The following is a 21,204-nucleotide window of genomic DNA, read 5'->3' as shown; positions in this document are numbered from 1 at the left end:
TATTGTCTATCTTTGATATAGGGTTTCATAATTTCATTACTTTAATGTTTTATATTAATGTTAATGTTGTTTTATAATTTTATTTATTTAAAACTTTTTTATAAATTGTGTACTCAGTTTAATTGCTATTTTAAGTGCCCTTGTTTAATCATTAACTTTTATCCTTAGCATTTTTTACGTATTTATTTTAACTATTCATATTCTTCTTATTATTTTGATGCTTTAACTTATTTTTTAAAGTTGTGTTTTGGGAATTTTTGACTTTATTGGAAAGGAAAGCTCGAAAGAGACAGGAAATGTGGGGGGTAGAGAGACGGGGAAGACATGCAGCAAACGGTTGAGGCCAGGAGCCAAACCTTCAACCACTGAGACGTCGACTACAGCCTCTGTAGGAGGGGAGAGCGCTTAGACCGCTAGGCCAACGGCGCCCCAACTTCAACTTATTTTTAATTAAAAAATTAAATAACCGTTTTCTTGTAAAGCACTTTGATTTGCATTAAATTGAATAAAGCTTAATTGATTGATGAATAAGTGTGATTGTGTATCTATGTGTATCAATCTAACCAACAAGTCATGCAAACTGTAATCAGGCTTTTGGTTTCTATTCCCTAAAAGAGGTAAAAACTACATGAAGTAATCCCTTTGTTGATTCCTTAGTCTGTCACATTGAACCTTTAACACCACACCACGCTACAGAAATACAGAACAATCAATCAAGTTTACTACAACAAGAGTAGATGAACAGAACAAATCATTTTATTAACAAACATCTTGACTGTGAGCTCTTAAATAAAAAGTTCTTTGTTTCACAACGTTGACGAACCACGGACAGTTAGAAGCCAAAAGAATAAAAACGTATTGGAGAAGAAAAGTGAGAAAAAGGTTTTCCCCCTGGTGGAGAGAGAGACAGGTGAATACTGAATACACGTGTTGTATAGATAGATTTAAAAAGTTGACATGAACTTTGATTGTGTGATATAGTTTGAGTATTTGGTAACAAGGAGGCATTTCTTTCAGACTTGAATAATAGGTAGCAAGATTTCTTTAACAGTGATACGGAGTCGAGGATTAAGGTGTCGTCCGGCATTCGATGATTACGTAAAGGCTTTTTAATATTTCTCTTAACACGCTAATCCAAGACAGACACACACATCCATGCTGTTCCAGTTTGTAAATATGGCATTTTGGTATCCAACCAATCATTAACCAAAGAAGCTTTCATTCAAACACAGCAAAGACAAAAGAGTGTTTGGAAAGATAGTGTTGTGTGTGTAAACAGTCGGGTATGACAGTGCTTTACATTAAGTGCATTGTTAAATTTGTGTATGTGCTTTGAGCATATGGTGGCAACAAGGTGGAAGAAGGTTCTTGTTGTTTTCCCTGGTGGTCCGGCAAAGCCTTGGAGGCAGAGCAACATTCTGCCTCTCAGTCTCAATAAACCGAGCAGTGCTGCTGGGTATTGCAGTCTATTCCCTGTTTGTTCACAGTCTAGTGGTCCACGCGTGTTGAACACTTCCAGAGAGAACAGCTCTCAGTCCTCATGGACTTTCATTCATTTGGTGTTTTTTTTTTTGTTCTGACAGGGCGGCTCTCTGCTGCGGCTACCGCGCGGTGACCATCCACAGTCCCAGAGCCACGTTGGCTGCCAACAGAGCGCTGCCTGCCAGCAGCAGGAAGAAACCGATCAGCTCTCGCTTTTGACGATCCGTTACCACAGTAACCAGCGTGGCCTCCAGCAGGGCGTTCAGTATCCACTGACCGTCCAGAGCGAAACATGGGACCGAGTTGACAACAGCTAACGCACCAGAGAGGGACACGAGATATCTGAGGGACGGGAGGGTTAAAGGAAACAATTGCTTACATGTTAGTCTATACAAAAAAATGTACAACGTTACAGATGCCAAAACATTTGGAGCTCCCCTTACTGACAGGCTGCAGGATGGGCCAAAAAGCTGGCCTGCACCATGTGAACAAATGGGATATGAGTCCAACAACAAAATTAAATTACATGTGAAAAAGTATATTCTAAAACAGAGGTTCCCAAACTTTTCAGCCCCCAAAATATAGGTACCAAAGACTCACGACCCCCACTGTCCCTCAAAGTGATTTAAAGTGGCTTCATTTAGCTGGTCTGCAGAAAATGACCCTACCTACATGAGCATGTGGCTGTGTTTCCTGTGCCTTTATGAATTAACCTGCTGCTACTGATGCTTTTGATAATTAACTGTTCACTAACCCTAAACTTAGGAGTCATCTGGCAAAAAGAAAGGCAGAAAACTCATTACATTTTCTATTTTCAAGGTTTTATTACAAGTTTAGCGACTATTTTTGTCCATATTTTTTACTATAATGGGTTAAATATTATTATTTTTAGTTTTTATCAAACTAATTAATTGTTTTGAATTTTATTTGATTATTTATTTTTGGATTATTTTATTGTTCAATTTATTATTATTATTATTATGATAATTGTTATTGTTATTGTTGTTATTATTATTATTATTATTTTTATTTCTTTTCAATATTATTTTTATTGTTTTCTTTTTGAGTGCAAAACATTCACAAAAAAAAAACACTTTTTACTTCCCTTTAACCCCCCACCCCCTACATCTCTTCGCACATAAATAAGGTAAAAGAATAAAATAAAATTTAAAAAATGTTTAAAAAAAAGCAGGCAAAAGAATAGAGGAAAAAAAAAGAAAGAAAGAGAAAAAAATATTATTATTATTATTGTTATTATTTTTCATTCATTAATTTAATGTTCCTTATTTATCCTTACTCTGAAGACATGTTTTACTGTGTTTAATGCTTTTGTTTACTTATCCATTTTTATTTATTTATTTTATTTATTTATCCTTGAAAAGCCTCTCAACAATGATTTACTGGTCTATTTCCTACCACTACATTCTGTTTAATTGATGTGTATTCCTTTTAACCTCTTGCGTTGCATTTTGTTTTGCATTGTTAAAGTTCCTCCTCCCTGTCGTTCTAAATCTTTCCTATGTTATTTTTAAAAGGTGCTATATAAATAAAGTTATTATTATTATTATTATTATTATTATTATTATTATTATTATTAATTTACTATTTTTAGATCATTAAAAAATACATATATTCTGGAAGACATCTCACGACCCCCCATTTGTGATCCCGCCCCACACTTTGGGAATCCCTGTTCTAAAACATGGTTTCTTTCAGTACAGTTATTTATTATTGTGCTGATTTATTTCCAAGTCTTCATTTTCTCAGTAGCATATTTGTAATAAGTTATTTGATGCACATGAAATAAGGTAGAATGTCTTCATTGACATCCCTGTTGACAAATGTGGTGCTGTGTGTTCCAGATTTGGAGAGTGGAGGAAGAATGGTGCAAGACAATGTTACAAAACTAACACAAAAGTCCCTGAACTTTCTTTAACCAGATCCGCCTCAGACCGACTCAAGAATGTGCTTCAGTCTAGACTGAACCAACCTGAGGGGTCTGAATGTGTGTCTGACTTTGGCTCCAAATTACATCACCAGCAAAAAGTGTCAGCGCCTGTCACAGGGACACTCTGGCTTTGATTTTGATTAAAGGAGGACATGTGTAATCCATTTCTCTATTCAGTCTGTCTTCAGTCTCTCAGCCAAATCCCTGATTATGAGTGAAAGAATGACTGCAGTGTAAATATTAAACAACCAAACACTGAAAAGAGAAATTAGCAGGACTTATCAAAGCTTTGTTTTGTTCCAGGGTACTAACACGATGAATAAATCAGGGCTTGTACATGATTTGATTTGCTTTTGGAAGCAGCCTCAAGTGGCCATTCGTCAAACTGCAGTTTGATTTTTCTTCTTGCAGGAGTATGTCTTGAATCTTGACACTGTTTAACTTTTGAAAGAAGAAATAACTACTTTTCACTCTCATAAACAGTTTGCTTTGATGCACCATTTATCAACTCGCTACACTCAGCAGTTTTGTTGCAACAGTCTGACTTGCTCTGGGATGATCAGAGGCTCACAGTTGAAGTTAGCAAACTTGAGGTAGGCACCACCTCCAATCATCCGTCCCCAAAGTCGAGTTGTGTTATGAAAGAAAGAAAAATGTAACAGTAGAAGGTTGCACAAAAACGACTTTCAGTTTGGACGCAGCAGAACTTCAATCAGGGGTGTCCACATCTCTGTGTGCAATGACGGGTTAGATTCAGCCGACCCTGCTCTGACAGGCAGTCATCAGACTGCAGAAGTGCCTCTTGACTGTGGGGCGAAATGATTGGAGGCTAAAAAAAGCAGACTGTTATTCAGAAATAACAGACATTAGCAGACATGTGTGTGTCTGTGTGTGTGTGTGTGTGTGTGTGGCCAATCAGAATTGTAACGCTTTGAATCCATTTGGAAGAAGGAGTTGAGTAAAATGTGCGTCATGTAGACAGCTCAGACGGCGCTTTATCAAGCAAGGACATGAATTACACTCCTGTCCTTTAAAAAACAACATCATTTGTTTCGATTTGGGGTAAGTGACTTTGACAGAGGAGCAGCGTTCACATTTCAAAAGCCGGCACCTCGTGCATCCATCATCTGATTATGTCGGGAGTGCTTTTAACTTGAAAGGATACTTGCAGAAGGTTTCCAAGAAGATGGGCAGATCCAGGTGGAGGAAAGTGAAGCGGGGGATGAAGTTTGTCAAGCTCACTAAAAAAGGAAAAAGAAGGAGTTTCAGTCTGACTGCAGGTTTGTACAAACACTGTGTGGCTGCGGAGGTTGGAAACTATCAGCACTTCTGTAACGCTCTGAAACAGCAGCAGACAGCAGAACGAGCCTCTTCCTGCACAGCTATTGTTTGGCACTTAAGACTGGAGAGTCAGCGCAGAATAAACAACAATTACAGGAATATTACAGACGCTAGATGTTCGTCTTGTTAGTGTGGGAAAAAGTCTCTCTCTGTAACTCGTACACTCAAATTACAAACCAGACAAACTGGAGACATCATGTTTCATCTTGAGGAAATCAGAATCCACTTTACCTCACTTTCCTTTTAATAAACCTCCTCATACGCTTCTTACATTTCAGACAATAACAGGAAGAGAGTATCATAACACAGTGAGCGTACCTGCATACTGGAGGTGCGGCGGGTACCCCACAAACAGCATGTGGGTGTTGGGCGGGTGCGTGACTCGGATGAAGCGAGTCTGGTTCTCCAGAGAGGGAGTGACGCAAATGCTTGCAGCAGAGTGGGCGTGTGCGTCGCAGTCCTCGTTGGTTTTGCACACTTGTGTCCCCGACACCATCTTCCTCACCGGCATGCAGGCGTACTGCGAGCGGAGGGTCACAAATGAGAGAAGAAGACAGGAGCCGTGTTAATTTTGGCAGCTATTTTAGATTTAGTCTTAGTCTTTAGACGAAAATGCCAGTTAGTTTTAGTCATCTTTTAGTCTTTGATTTTTGCCAGAACATTTTCACTCTTTAAATAATTCATGTAGTTCATCAGGGTTGTACCAAGTGTTAAAATTGTCAACATTTCACTCTTTTAACACTTTTGCTTGGGTGACATCTTAAGTGAAATAATTCAGACTGTCCCTGCTACAAAGTCAAAAGAAAACATTCATTATTTTTTTTTAAAGTTATATTTTTGGGCTTTTTGCCTTTATTCTATAGGACACCTGAAGAGAGACAGGAAGTGTGGGGGGAGTAGAGAGCAGGGGAAGACATGCAGGAAATGGTAGTGACGGAAAATCGAACTGGCGACCCCTGCGGTGAGGACTGTAGCCTCTGTACGTGGGGGGCTTAGACCACTAGGCCACAAGTGCCCCAAAAGAAAACATTCTTGATGTGACCACTGTGACTGTATTTTGATTCTCTTGATTCACAGAAAAATGCCATGGAAGGACTGTATTGCACATTTACGACGGTCCTTGAATGCACCTGCAGTAACAGGTGCACTGGACAGACAGTCAGTCTACGGCACTCTGAAATGCATCTGCATCTTTGATGACGAGGAGTTGATCAAAACTTACTAAATGTGTCTGATCTTTCACCAAACTAGATTAAAGCTGCTGTTGGTAGGAATGGTGTAAAAACTGTACTTTATTTCTGCTGGGTTTGGAGGAGAGGTCATAATACCAATCAGTACTCATCAGTAAGTGAAGTCATTTCAGATTATGGTGAAATCTCTGTGTTTTCAGTTGACTTTGTATCAAGCAATGTTATTATTCCCCTCTTTCCCGTTATCACGGACCAATCAGAGCCACTCTCCGACCCTCTGTCGCCCTGATGGGCTGGGAAGCCACTACTTCCTCATAGAACTAGCACAACAATCTTTTATGGGCGGGGTTATGGGAGCAGAGAGGGGAGGGAGAGGTGAGTGAGAGGAAATCTGGTGGGAAGGGGAAGTGTTGACATTCGAAATCTCTCTCCAAACTGATGTTTATATCAGGACTAAAAACAGCAGCTTTAAATCAAGCTGAAGACGGGAGCTTTTTACGGTAATGGCAGCAAAAACAGCAAACATCAAATAGTCTTAAAACAGAAACAGACGTCCCCCGGTTGTGTCTTTGTCACTAACGCACACCGGGGGGTAAAAACCCTCAATGAAAATGAGACAGATGCGGATGGAGGTGTGGAGAGCTGGTCCATAAAGCACACTTGCTGCAGGTAGTGACCAAGCAAACACTATGCCCCTCAAATATTAACTCAGCCTGTCATAGGAACGCATCGCTTTTATCTTTAAAGCTCCTGTGAGGAACTTTCTGTTTGTGTTGACTTTGGCGCCCCCTTGCGGACTAAGTGATCTTGCTTATTTTGTCCTGTACATGTGTAAATTATGTTATCTCCTCCTGCTTTCAACCACCAGTCAACTATTTCCCTCATTAAGAATATTTACTGCAGAAAAAGGGTTTTTCTTTGATGTGCTGTCAATCACCTCATCTGACACCTACTCCCTCACAGCAATTTCAGGATTAAAAATAACAAAACAGAAATTATCAATTCCTTTTCTAACAATCTTGTTTGCTTTTCTAGGTCATAAAAAGCCATCACTGTCAATTTTCAGTCCATTTCATGACCACTTAAAAACTCCTCACAGGAGCTTTAAAGATTAGACACACAGCGGGGGAAAACATGGATTCTGGGGGTGTAATGATTCATCTACTACATCGATGTACCGATTTATATTCCTATGATTGGACTACATCGATCTGAGCACGGCAAGTTGGCCTTCCGGGCGACATATATCGATCTAACTTCGTTTTAAAAGGTAATAAATCGATTGTATCCATACTAGGAAATAACTCATTGGATTTAAGCACAGCAGACTTTACATGGATGTGGTTGTTTTTGGACTTTTAATGATAAAGATGTTAAACGTTACTCAATTCAGGCTGCCTGTCTGAGACGTCATCGCCACACGCCAGCAGACAAATGAACCAATATCGTCCTTAAATCGTATCGGCAACCACGACTCATGATTTGAACTGAATCGTTGCTAAAAAGAATCGTTACACCCCTAATGGATTCTTAATGTCCGGCGGTCGGTCACTAATGTTTTCATCTCGTCATCGTCTCGTTAGCAAAATCAAAACATACGTTGGTTAAAGTTTTTATCATCAGTGAGGCACTTTAGCTCGTCATAGTCTCGTTTTCATCATGAAAGAATGAGTCGTTGACGAACATTTATCGTCAGAATTTGATTAACAAAATAAACACTGGACAGGAAGAAGAACAGGAAAGTTTTTCACTTTCCACAAATTTGACTTTTTGCAGTTTTTGCACTTGTTTTTGAAAGTTTAAGACATTTTCTTTTCTTTAAATATCATTATTTTTCAAGGGACTACTTTGTGTTAGAACAAAGCATCTCCCTGAAGTGCATTCGGTTAGATTATATTAAGATCATTTTACTGAAAGCTCCCTTTTTTAAGGGTCCTAATCTGCTTTAAAATGCACAAAAAGTACTTCCAAGAAGCGCAGATGAAAAATAAATTAAATCATAGAGGAGTTTTTATTTCCTCTTCTTTGATGAAGAATAAAATGTTGATGCTGTGTTCATAGTAAATGAAATTACACGTCTTTTTGTGCTTTGAGCTTGTGTTCTTAAAAATATAGTTAAAGAAAATGGGAACAACAGGAGCTGAATTAAATAAAAGGAAGGAATATAAATATGCTCGGCTGTCTGAGAGGGATGGAAATCTGCTCACATGATGATGCCGTCACAGAAAGTTCCAGCCAGTGTCTGTGTGTGTGTGTTTCTGTGTGTGTGTGTGTGTGTGTGTGTGTGTGTGTGTGTGTGTGTGTGTGTGTGTGTGTGTGTGTGTGTGTGTGTGTGCGCATGTGTCACCTCTCTCTCCTTCCTGCCCGGTGGGTTCATGTAAGAGAAGCAGAGATCTGTCAGGCTGTTGTTGCTGCAGCAGTCCATCGTTCCATCCAAACGCTTGAAGGCTGGAACAGAGACGGAAAAAGAGAGAGAGACACAGAGAGTGAGAGAGAGAGAGAGAGATAACAGAGGGAACATGAAGGAGATAAATGGGTGACGGAGGCAGAGAGAGACAGTTTATTAGATTACTGAAAACGACACCGAACAAAACACGTCTAATCAAACGAATCAAGATTGATGTCACTGAGGTTCTCTGTTTCTGTGACACACGACTCGTCACACTTGTTGATTCGACGAGGACAGACTATCACACACGTCGTGACATAACGGAGATTATCCTCCAGCGTCATCAGGACCTCAAAGTGTGCTCTCACAGAAGCTTAGTTGACTTATTCACATGCTAATCGTCACATAATTTCATAATTTGAGAGTGCAGCACATCCTGACTCTTGAAAATCATCAAATTAAAACAACACTTGAAGACGGCCGCTGTAATTATCTCAATTTAGAACATGCTGATTCCAAAAAGGAAAGTGTTTAAGTGTTAAAGGTTTCTTAGTTCAGCCTTTAGTGCTACAACAAATATTTCTATAACCTTGAATCCAAACTGTTCGCTTAATTGAGGGTTTGGTGTCTTAAATGTCAAATACAGAGGACCTATCCGTGCCCTCTCTGAACCCTCACCTCGCCCGTGTGCCCAGCTGTGCTGCAAGCTGGTGACGGGGACGCAGTATCCGGTCTGTGGGGCGTTAGAGAGGCGAGACAGGCAGCTGCTCCAGTCCTCCACCCCCCTGACCGGACAGTCCTCCAGCCCCGTCACTATGTCCCCGACTGACAGACCCCGAGGACCCTCAGCTGCAGAGCCCTGCTCCAAAAACACACGGAAGGAAACAAGAAACAGCAGTCAGCAAAAGAGTCACGTTTAATGTGTTTGTTGTTTGAACTCTGCAGAACGTCCTCTGCAAACAGTCGTTAGACGCCGAGGAAACAGGCTCACTAAACTTCAGGAAACTGTAACACTTTAATATAATTTAATGCCCTGTTAGCCTATCCCGCATTAACAAAGGTTAAAAACACCATTTCTTTAGAGGTGAAAGCCGCTGTGAGGAGTTTTAATTAGTTATAAAACAGACTGAAATGAACAGCGGTGCCTTGGTGTGACCTACAAAAGCAAACAAGACCATAAGGAATGTAATTTTGAATGGCTGTAACCTCAGAGAGGGAGGAGGTATCCAACAGGAGGATTTACTGCACAGTAAAGACAAACACTGCTTTACCTTTTTACACAGCAAACATTCACAATGATACGTCTGATTGTTAAAAGAACACACACATGTACAGGACAAATTAGCTAAGAGAAAAGAGGTATCATTTTGTCCACAGGGGGCGCCAAAGTCAACACAAACAGTTCCTCACAGGAGCTTTAAGAGCAGAGTCTGTGACGATAAATGAAAGATTCATCAAGTGAAATATTCAGAAGAACAAACAAACGTTGGACTGACCTGCACGACCTCAGTGACCAGCGCCCCGGCTCCGGTGTAGTACATGGGGAAGAGGAAAGCTGGCAGCAGGAAGAGGAAGGCCAACGCAACCACACACAGGACAAAGTTGTGCCACACTCCTAGAGAGAGAAAACACAAACAATGAGTCATTCATTAACTTTGGAATCATCAGTGGTAGGTTGGAGTGAGTTTAATTTCCTCCTGAGGTGAGGGTAGGATTTTGTATGCTTAGAAATACAGTTTTAAAACCTAATTTGGGCGTAGAGGGCGACATAATTTGACTAAACCTGTTGAGCCTGTTTCTGAAGAAAGTGGGACAGAAGCTTATCTAACATGCACAGGTTTATTGGATCAATTCAAACTAGTGCACTTATTAAAAGAAACCTGTTCCCTCAGGTATAAAGGAGGGTACAGAAGACTTCTGGAATATTACTTTTTTAAGATCAAGTGTTTCTATTTCATTTTATTATAACCTTTATATTATTCAAATATGTATTCCTTTATTTAACTTGACTTTTACATTTTATTTTTAAATATTAAGCTATTCATTTTATACACTATTATCATTATTTTCTTTTCTCTGTTTATTTATTTCAATTTTTAAATGATTATTATTATTTTATTTTTTTTACTTAATTTTTTAATTAGCTAATTTATTCACTTACCTTATTTTTGTTTTCTATTACAGGAAAAAAAACACCGCTTGCCTGAATTGTTTACATTAATCTTCTGTATATAATGTGAAAAACAGATCTGTGAAAACAATAAATATATGTATTTATTTATTGAATGTATTTATTAATTTATTGTTTTTATTATTTATGTATTTATTTATTAATTCATTAAAAAAATATCTTTCAGGCTATTGTCTTTTTTTTTGTCTGTTATTTTGTTAAAGTTATATTTTGGGGCATTTTTTGCCTTTATGGACAGGACAGCTGAAGAAAGACAGGAATTATGTGGGAGTAGAGAGAGGGTTAGGACATGCAGTAAATGGTCGAGGCTGAAATCAAACCTGCGACCTCTGTGACGAGGGCTATAGCCTCTGTATACGAGACGGCGCCCCTTTTTATCTTTTTAATAAAATATTTGTGCATGAGATCTGCCTCTGAGTCTTCGGCTGCATTGTGGTTTTGTGCTGTTTTTGCTGAATCTAATAAAAAAAGGTTAAAAATAAAACCTTCTCAAATATAATATAATGAAGAGCAGGAACCTGTCCAAGCTGTGTTAAAACGAAGAGTAGAGTAACACCCTGGTTGTAAACTGGATGTTTGATGCTCTGTTCAAACCGTCCTAACAACAGTATTGAATGTTTTTCATGAATCTGGAATTGTAGGATGTCGTGGCAAAACCACGTCTAGCTAAGAATAACCTCCTATACCGTCTTAATTATGCAAGATGAAACATTCGGTCACCCGAACCCACATGAGGGAAAGTTTTCACTGCCTTTCGAGGTCAAGCCACAAAGTTTGAAGTCTTATTTTCCTGAAACATAAAGGCAGGAGACGGCAGGAGAGAATTAAAACCTGAAGTAAGCTGAGGGAAAAATGTTCAGATCTCCAGGAAATCAATGAACCTTAAGGACACATATATCCTCCATACTGACAATCTACAGTAATGAAACTATTCATGTTGCATCACCTTTAATACAGGATTAAATAATAAACATGTTATGTGAAGAACCCCCAGAGGACAGAGCCATCTCTGCTGTGGACAGACAGAGAGACGGATAAATAAACCCAGCATGCTGTTATGTCACCACTCCCCTGATGAGAACAGCATCTCTCTCCCTCTCTCCCTCCCTCCCTCCCTCCCCCTTTCCCTCTCTCTGTCTCTCTCTCTGTATCTGGTATGTCATATGACTTGATTGAACGTCTCAGTTCGGTGCCTGCAGTCACCAAACCCAGTTATTTACTTGTCGTATTAAGTTGTGGGAAAGCCTTGAGGAATATGCTATGGAGTCTGAGATATGGATGCTTGTACAGTAGCTCTACGTCGCCCCCTAATGGCTGCAAACGGCACAGAAAGAGTCAAAGATTATCATTTGTGTCATGCTTTTATGAACTCTGACAGTACTCTGACACACGAGTGTCTGCAGGGGGTTCAGAGTCGAAAAACAACAAATCCTCCTGACATCCAGTTCCCTGTTTGTTTTGGATTACACTGAGCCTCCCTGTCAAACATGCTGACTTTCATCAACCACAGACAGTTAGAGGGTCGAGTCAGATACTTTTCTTGAACTTGCTGTTCCTCTGTGCTTCAGAAGTTGGACGAGATAATCCTTAATTGATCCTCAGAGGTGAGTTCTTATATTTTTGCACCTTATCTGGAATAACTATCACAGTTGTGGTGATAATAAGTCTGTACAGGTATTCTAATAAATATTTACAGGCAAGATTTTAAACCACACCAAAAATCACATCCTTCTTTCTTTTAATAGTCAAAAGTATCACTCTTTGTAAAAGCTAGGGTTGGTAGTCATGGAAAACTAGCAAGAATTTTATTTGTTGCATTTCCTCAGGACTCTGTCTAACCCCTTCCGCCCCCTCCTCCCCTCGGAGCTCCTCCAAAACGCCCCCGCTCACATGCACGAGCGCCGCTGATGCGCGACCATTTGATCGTGACTGATTCAAAACCGGTCCTCAGCACATCGTTGTGTTTTGCATGACGTCGACTCATGTCTCACTCAGCACTAAGAAAACACCAAAACATTCTTATAGTGAAAGTTAAAAACACAAACAAACATGAAATGTACGCGCAGGAGGCGGGCAGAATGGCAGGAAGGGATTTGATTGGTTTCATAATTTGGCTCCTGATGGCAGGGATTGGTTGGTGTTTTCCCAGGTTTACTCCAGCTGTAGATAGCGGTTTTTTTTTCACTCTTTTTTAAGAACACATTATGTATTGATTGCCATCAGGGCATAAAGATCATTTTAACCAGTGTAACAAAAAGTGGATCTAAATCTGACTACCAACCCCAGCCTTAATATTTAAGGGTGATTCTTAAGCCTGCAGTGTTTGTTAACCAGCAGAAAACTCCTTATAGTGGTTTCAATGACTAGAGCTCACATTATGTTAGCAACTTAAATAAGCATGCTACATTTTGCAAGCTATTATTAGTATCTGTGTGTTATATATGCTTATTGCAAACAGAAAAAAATATGATAAAGCAGTCCTTGATGCCTTCATCTTATCTGCCTTAAGCGGCATTAGCATGCTAGTTAGCTTTAACATTAGTGAATATTAGTGAATAACAGATCCTGCATTTGCTTTAATTGTATTAAGTTGAAAATGGTTTGGCTTTTATAAACTCCCTTTTTGTTATTGAGAAAATATAAATTATTTAAAATAACCTCAAAACATCAAACAATTAGGGGTTTTTTTTTTTTTTTTTTTTTGCTTTTGTTATTTTTTGTAACATTTTAATACACTCCTCAATTTCTTATTTATTAAATATTTGTATCATTATTATTTTTATCTAATAATTGTACTTGCACTATTTACCTATTTTTGTTTTTTGGGAGGTTTCTGTTGTTGGTTTAGTGGTGTTTTGGTACGTTCCACCAGCACCCTTGATGTTCCTTTCTAGGCTAATTGTGACTATACTATGGATATTTGTGTTTATATTCAACATTGTACCCCTGATTATTATGAATATATGTCCATGAAAAATCAATAAAAATATATTAAAAAAACAAAACAAAACATCAAACAGTTTCATAACAAACAACAAAGTCTCTTGAACATGACATCTCCCTCCCTTCAGGAGGTTCTGGTGCTGTCATCCAGTTTATCTCTATTTACAGATTGTACATGTCAGTCTGTACTCAGGGTCTGGATTGTCAACATGAGAAGGGTTCTGTTTCTCGTTTGTAGTCTGAGTTGTATTGACCAGTCACATGTCAGCAGGCTTTTGTGTATTCAGGAAGAACATCTCATGTGGAGAGCAGAGTAAAAGACTGAATGCAGGACGTAAAGTTGTAATAGAGTATCTCTGCAGTGTTAGTATTACTCAAACAAAGGATCTGGCTCTCTCTTCTACCCCTGTGCAATAATCATCCGGTTTATGTAACACTATTTTGTCAGTAATTATTTTCCAATCTGTTTCTGCTGGTTCACAGAGCCCTCTTGACTCTTTTCTTCTTGACCAAACTGCATTAAAAAATAATCTGACTTTAACTGGCTCCCACTGATGTCTCCTACAGGCTACCGTAGGAGACATTTATCGCCTCGTTCATGCGTGAATAACTGCCAGCTTCGCCAATCTCTTCATTAAAATCTAATCTCCTTAATTGTGGAGTGAAGTGATTTGATGTGAAGCAGCTGTTTGGTGTTCACAAATTAAAGACCTGAGGGTGACCTTCAGCGGCAAAACAGTCGTGAGTATTTAACAAAATGCTCTGAATCACTGTGATTAATAGCTGTGATCACATTAGCAGGAAAAATAATCAGGATTACGATCTCTGTGATGGAAACGTTGGAAAGTAGAAAAGTCTCACCGGCGCAGAAGATGCGGAGCTGCTGGGCGGGGGATACGATGTTGAGGTGCGTGGTGAAGAGGTCCACGAACGCACCAGGATACACCACGAATATGAACATGCCAAAACCGTTCACCCGTACTTGCTCCCTGAGGGGGATGGAAAATGTGTCAATCAATCAAATGCAGAAGTGATTTACACAGGAGTTGTATTTTTAAATACTATTTATAACATGATTTTTCTCAAGACTTGAATTATCTTACTTGCTATCATGGAATTCAGTTGTAAGTGATGTGTCAACTCAACTCATTTTTATTTATAAAGCACCTTTCATACATTCAAGCATGCACCCCAATGTTCTTCACAAAAGAACAGAGACAGACACAACATCAATAGGTAAAAGTGGAGAGGAAAGTGATATAAAATACTTCAAAAAAATTAAATCATGACAATCAAATCTATAAAATAAAATCAGAGAAGTGTCAGAAAAATAAATCAAATCAAATAAATTCATTACAATAAAATCAATTAATGAAAATCAGATAAATACCAGAAAAATAAATTAATTTAAATCATGACAATACAATCAATTAAATAAAATCTGAGAAGTGTCAGAAAATCAATAAAATAAAATAAAATAATTACAATTAAATCAGTAAAATAAAATCATTACAATAAAATAATTAAAATCAAATCAGAGAAGTATCAGAAAAAATAAATAATATAAAAATTAAATATAATATAATAAGATAGAGTAAAATAAAATAAATAAAATAATGCAAAAACAATGGCCATAATGGTAATAATGCAGTCCAGGGCTAAAGGGAAATTATTCCTAGTTAAGAGCTAGATTCAAAAGGTAAGTCTTAATTTTACTTTTAAAAACAGTGTATTTTAATTTCTATTGTCTATTCAGCATATACATCGTTGTGTCAGATTATGTTGTGGAAACCTGTGTATGTGTGTGTGTCTGTGTGTGGTTTACCTCAGTGCTGCCACAGCGTGGCCCAGCTCATGTATGACTCCACTGAGCAGCAGGGCGCTGAAGAAGTAGGCCAGCTGACTGGTGGGTAGATTGACACCAGGGACCTACAATCACGCACAGGAGCAGAAGAAGAAGAAGAGCAACACATGAGTGTGACTGAAACAGACACAACATGAACACTAATAGATAACATCCAGACAACTTGTGGCCTGCATTTTAAATCTTTCTGTAATATATCACATTCATTAAAGAGGGTTTCATTGAACCTTGATGTAAGATATCTGCATCACAGACATGCCACTAAAAGTGTATTTAATCCTTCCTTCCACTCCTCTTCTGTTTCCCTCTTCTTATTAAATGTTCTGCTGAAGTAGTGCTTTTCTGTGTGGTCTGCACTTTCCTCCTACGCTTGGCTGTGTGGTGCATTTTCTGCAGCTCCCAGCTGAATACCAGGTTATAAATGGCCAACTAATAGCTTCACATGAATCACCTACAGTGGTCCACCGGGGATAGTGCTCACATTATTGCACGGCCATTTGACACCTCAATGAATAGAAAGTGAACAGGGAAAAATGCTAAACAAGAGCCCTCCACATAATTAGGGCCATTTTTCTGGCCCCTCATTTGAATATCTGGAGCTTTGTGTGAACTTTCAAGGACGTTTAAGCTGTAAACTCCACTTAATCTGCGACCATGTGCGCTGAAAAGAGACAGAATGACACAAAAAACTGTTTTTAATGAGCATTCAGTGGAAAAAAAGTCTCACCTGTCTTCACACAACAAGAGTCTGGAACATTCAAAAGGAACATTAATAAAAGATAGAATTTATTCATTGCTAAAGGGGAACATCAGTTATTACAGAAGCGAACAAAAAGAGAGAATTTAATGTTAGAATCAAATGATGAGGACAGGGAAATATATGGGTAAATAAAAAGCTATATTAATAGTAAAAGTAATACAAATGTGCACTTTTGCAGACCCTTTTCTCTGACAGTAGATACTACAGTGTATTACAGAATTATTGCACATTTAATTTCACGGATGTATAAAAACATATAAGTATTTCAGTAAGACATGCATGAAATATTTACCCTTATTTATATTCCCGTGCAGAAGCACACAAATATTGACCATAATAACCGGCTACATTTACATCAATTTGCAGATTTTTGCATACAAACCGCCCTCTATCTACTGTGTTTAAAATTTCAGTTATCTGGTGCAACTTATTAATAAAACATATTATATATTCAGTTCAGTGTGTGTACGTACCACCACCTGCAGCGCCTGTTGACCTCCCATCCGAGGGTTGTTTGTGGTCATCTGAGCAAGTGTCTGCTGGAGCGTCCTTATCAGCAGCACCACTGACCCCACCATGGAAATGATACCAAACACCAGACCGCCGCTGAACCTGGGAAAATGTGATTATCAGAATCAGAATCAGAATCAGCTTTATTGGTTGCTTGAACACACAAGGAATTTGACTTTGGTAAACTGTGCTCTCTTTGTACAAGGCATAAGAATAAGGCATACAAATGAAAATAATAAAAATAAAAAATAACAATAACATCAGCTATAAATACAAAGAACAACAAATAGGCATGACTAATATGTACAGACTAAAATAATATGATAATAGTGCAGTGGTGAGTAGCAGAGGTAGTTTTTACATTTAAAAAAAAAAAGTATATGTAGGTGATTGTTAAATAATAAAATAAAGAAAATATGTGAATTCTGCTTGGAGAATTGTTACATTGTATATTTACATGTATATTAACAGAGAGTATTTATCTGACAGCTATGACACTGTTATGGTTTAGTGTTCATGTTATAATGCAACATTGTAGTCACTTCAGAGGATGCAATCTTTAGATTAGAGGACTTTATTGATCCCCTGTGGGGGAAATTCATATGCCACAAGGGCCTGTTCACAGAATCAACAAACAATAAGACAGTACAGTCACAAAAACACAACAAATAAATAAATAACACAGTCACACCATTTGAGGCATAATTAACAGCTACGGGTCAGATCCACGGCTACAAATGTTCATTAAAAAACCTGACTGCTGCAGGAACAAAGGACCTTCTAAGACGTTCTGTGGCGCACTGCGGCATCACCAGTCGCTCACTGAAGGAGCTTCTTGTTTTGGGGGGGGGGGCTTTTTGCCTTTATTTGTTAGGACAGCTGAAGAGAGACAGGAAATGTGGGGAGTAGAGAGTGGGGGAAGACATGCAGGAAATGGTCGACCAGCTGGGAATCGAACCGGCAACCCCTGCAACGAGGACTGTAGCCTCTGTATGTGGGGCACTTAGACTGCTAGGCCACCAGCGCCGCCCCCACTGAAGGAGCTTCTAAGTCCATTAAAAACACTGTGCAGGGGATTGCCTTCGAAGATCAGAACAGTTTTCAATTTGGAAAATCTTGGCCTAAACATTTAAAAAGTAATCATATCATAGACGGGGGTCTTCATTTTACTATTTTGTTTGTATTTACTTTTATTTGACCACTTTCTATGTTGTGTATAAAGGTCATTCTTAATTTGGGAGGTGCACCCCTGCATCTCCTGACAGGTGTGTATCATTTTTGTTATCTGTTTTCATTCTTTGGTGTAGATGCATGATAAAAAAGGGAGGGTTTGACAGCGTTAGCATTCAAAAAGCTTTATTTGACAAACTGGAAAGCCCTCTAAAAAGATGTGGTTACCTTTAAGAGCAGGGACTTGGAATCTTTCTATAAAAAAAGCAAATCAGGCTCATTATTTATGAGTCAGATAGGAGTCCTTACCACAGGTGCAGGGCTTGAGGGTTGATGCGAGCGCAGTACGCAAACAGCCGGTTGAACATGGTGGTCTGCCATCTCACATGGAAGGGAGACAACATCAGCCCTTTACTCGCCAACCATGACTCGTACCTGATCCGATGAGTCACTGATGACTGGGCAGAAAAAGGAAAGTGTTTGATGCATTACAACACTCTGATGTCTGCAAAAATACAACATACAAAGACTGTCCACGAGTCCCAAAGCCAAGTCCAGGTCGTGTCTGAAGTCTTTGAGGGGCCAGTCCCAGTCAATTCTCAAGTCCTTGAGGGGCCAGTCCAAGTTGAGTATAAAGACTTTGAAGGGCCAGTACAAGTCAATTCTAGTCCAAGTTGAGTCTCAAGTCTTTGAGGGGCGACTCAGACTTGAGTCTCAAGTCTTGGAGGGGCGAGTCCCAGTCGTGTCTTAAGTCTTTGAAGGGCCAGTCCCAGTTGTGTCTCAAGTCTTTGAAGGGCCAGTCCCAGTTGAGTATGAAGTCTTTGAAGGGCCAGTCCAAGTCCATTCTAGTCCAAGTTGAGTCTCAAGTCTTCAAGGGGCCAGTCCCAGTCAATTCTCAAGTCTCTGAGGGGCGACTCAAAGTTGAGTCTCAAGTCTTGGGGGGGCGAGTCCCAGTTGTGTCTCAAGTCTTTGAGGGGCCAGTCCAAGTCAATTCTAGTCCAAGTTGAGTCTCAAGTCTTTGAGGGGCCAGCCGCCGCCGACTGGCCTCAAAATAGCGCTTCAGAAACAGATGGGTGACATCACGGATACTAGGTCCATATCTTATACAGTCTTTGGCTTAAAGCCGTATCCTCCATAGCAACAATTTGCTTACGATGAGTTACAGACCGTTGCTACGGAGTATTGACCAATCACAATCAGGTATTTACCACAGTCCCTTTTAAGAGTTTGGCTAAGTGGTGTCTTTACTTCCACTTGTACGGACTCTTCCTGTACGTTTACCACATTACTAACTGCGTTGTGATACACTATAATGAGAATTTAAACTTTAAGAGGTGAATGAAAATGTGTACCTAGCTGGTAAATGTTAGCTATATGCTAATTTTGTAAATGCATATTGTCAATAGTGTATGTGTCTTTTACTTCTCCTGCTCCCCCCAACTTTCCTTTTTCCCACCGTAAACGAGCTAATGTGAAGTTTAGAAGAGTCAGTGGTTAAAGCTGTATCCATAGCAACAGTATGCTGTCGACGAGTTACAGACCGTTGCTACGGAGTATTAACCAATCACAATCAGGTATTCACCACAGCAGTGTAATACAGCCTTTCAAGAAACCATTGGACTAAGTGGACTTGTAATGAGAATTTAAACTGTAAGAGGTGAATGACACTTTGTATTTGTGGTGAAGAAGTCACGTACATGTATTTAACTTATCATTAGAAACATGTAAATGCTTCTATAATAAACAGAACTTTGATTCTTGCAGGATTATTGTGTATCAAGGTGAGAGAAGTGGGAGTTGTAGCTCTGAATCACAACAGTGCGAGTCGTGATGATGCTGTAATCGATTATCTGAGACTCTCTTTCTCTTTTTGAATGATTCCTAATTTGTTCATTATTATCTTAAACAACCCAGACATGAAAAAGAACTCACCTTCAGCATCGTGTCGGCCAGATAGACCACACACCATCCTGCCATCACAAACACCAGCAGAGACACGGGGATCATGGTGCATCAGATTCAGACTCTCTGCAGACAGGAGGAGTGAAGCCGGGCTGTCTGCATCCCTCAGCCTGCCTCCATTCTATATCACGCTGCTATCAACCTTTACTCATGTGGAGCACTATATTAAGAAGTTATTTTATTTCAAACACAAAGGTAAGAGGAAGAAAGCAAAGATGCTCTGAATGAAGGGAAGCGTCAGCACTGTGCGACACTCTTCCGGGTTGTTGTTCTTCTTCGTCTGTTTACCCAAAATCAACCAAACGGAGCACCAACGCCACCTAGTGGTCACCTGCAGAACTAGAAGAGAGCAATAACATTTAAACTTCATAACCTGAAGGCAGCACTTGTCCCTGCTCTGGAAAAAAAGCCCCTCCAAAAACAAGAAAAAAAACTTATTTCAAGGTTCTTTTACCTTGAAATAAGCATACAAATCTGCCAATACAATAAGTGAATATTTGCTTGGTAAGATTTTTTAAAACAAGATGTAATATTTAAAACTGTGATCTTAAAATTAGCAGGGAAAACTTATTTTAAGCAATATTTTACCAGTAATTTAAGGCTTAGTGTCTCAGAATAAGCCAATAATGCTAACAATTAGTATTTTTTACATTGTCCATTTTAAACTGTCACTGCACTACCTGCACTGTGTACATAGGCTGTTTTTGTATAACTGTATTTTATTATATTTTATTGTATTTTATATTTAAATTTTAGATATTTAAAAGCTGGAAGAGAGAAACAGCATCTCGTTTTTCCTGTATGTCTCGTATCTATAGTGAGAATTGACAATAAAAACCTTTGAATCTTTGAATCTTGAATCTTTGAATCTTTTTTTAACCCCAAAAAAGATTTTTGCACTAATAAATTTCATGTCAACTTCTTCATTTGAGATATATTTACCTTAATTTGAGTTGTATTACAGCTGTACTTCTCTAGGTTTAAGAGCATCTTGTACTTGAAATAAGATTACAAAGTTTAATTTGAGCATTTTGAGATATGTCTTCTCATAGTTAGCTGGATATACTAATATTCAGTTTTTATTTATTTATTATTTGAAAGGACCATGCATATTAATTAACACTTCTGTAAATATGCCAGAGTTAGCCAAAAGGCTAGTTTACATCCATAGTCCCTTGCCAGATGTTAAAAAAGGCTCCCTAAAAAGATCAAGATTAAACAAAGATAAAATTGAGTAAAATAAAATCAAAGTCAGACGGTAGAGGAGAAACCAAAACACAAACAAACAAACAAACAAAAAAGAGAAGAAAAGAAAAGTACAAATAGCACCATACGATTAAGAATGACTAAAAGCTACATAAGTACATGATATGACAGTCATGTTGTTTTTTAGGATAAGCCAGCTATGCTCAGAAGTAGGTGTTTCATTGTGTGCATGTAGTTTGAGGTTGTAT

General features: G+C 38.7%; 1 protein-coding gene across 1 annotated transcript; it reads right to left on the bottom strand.

The window, feature by feature from the left end:
- Positions 1 to 733: 733 nt before the first annotated feature.
- mbtps2 (membrane-bound transcription factor peptidase, site 2) lies at positions 734 to 20,045 on the bottom strand. The gene is made up of 11 exons (XM_034706824.1): positions 19,721 to 20,045; positions 18,098 to 18,246; positions 16,582 to 16,720; positions 15,310 to 15,413; positions 14,346 to 14,473; positions 9,847 to 9,965; positions 9,029 to 9,209; positions 8,309 to 8,409; positions 5,090 to 5,291; positions 4,596 to 4,671; positions 734 to 1,824 (listed from the first exon to the last, which is right to left on the bottom strand). The coding sequence occupies exons 1-11, from the start codon at positions 19,793 to 19,795 to the stop codon at positions 1,602 to 1,604; spliced, it is 1,497 nt and encodes a 498-aa protein (XP_034562715.1). The 5' UTR covers positions 19,796 to 20,045; the 3' UTR covers positions 734 to 1,601.
- Positions 20,046 to 21,204: the final 1,159 nt, after the last annotated feature.

The sequence above is a fragment of the Notolabrus celidotus genome, chromosome 17 (assembly GCF_009762535.1).
Source record: "Notolabrus celidotus isolate fNotCel1 chromosome 17, fNotCel1.pri, whole genome shotgun sequence".
NCBI classification, from domain to species: Eukaryota; Metazoa; Chordata; class Actinopteri; order Labriformes; family Labridae; genus Notolabrus; species Notolabrus celidotus.
Note: the sequence above shows the minus strand (reverse complement) of the source record. Positions and strands in the feature narration are given on the sequence as shown.

Coding starts and splice junctions, on each gene's coding strand:
- mbtps2 (XM_034706824.1), bottom strand. CDS start 19,795: ATGATCCCCGTGTCTCTGCTGGTGTTTGTGATGGCAGGATGGTGTGTG. Junction 9,966..14,345: donor GCTCCGCATCTTCTGCGCCG/GTGAGACTTTTC, acceptor TTCTCTCTCTAG/GAGTGTGGCACAACTTTGTC. Junction 1,825..4,595: donor TTCTTGGAAACCTTCTGCAA/GTATCCTTTCAA, acceptor CCCGTCCCTCAG/ATATCTCGTGTCCCTCTCTG.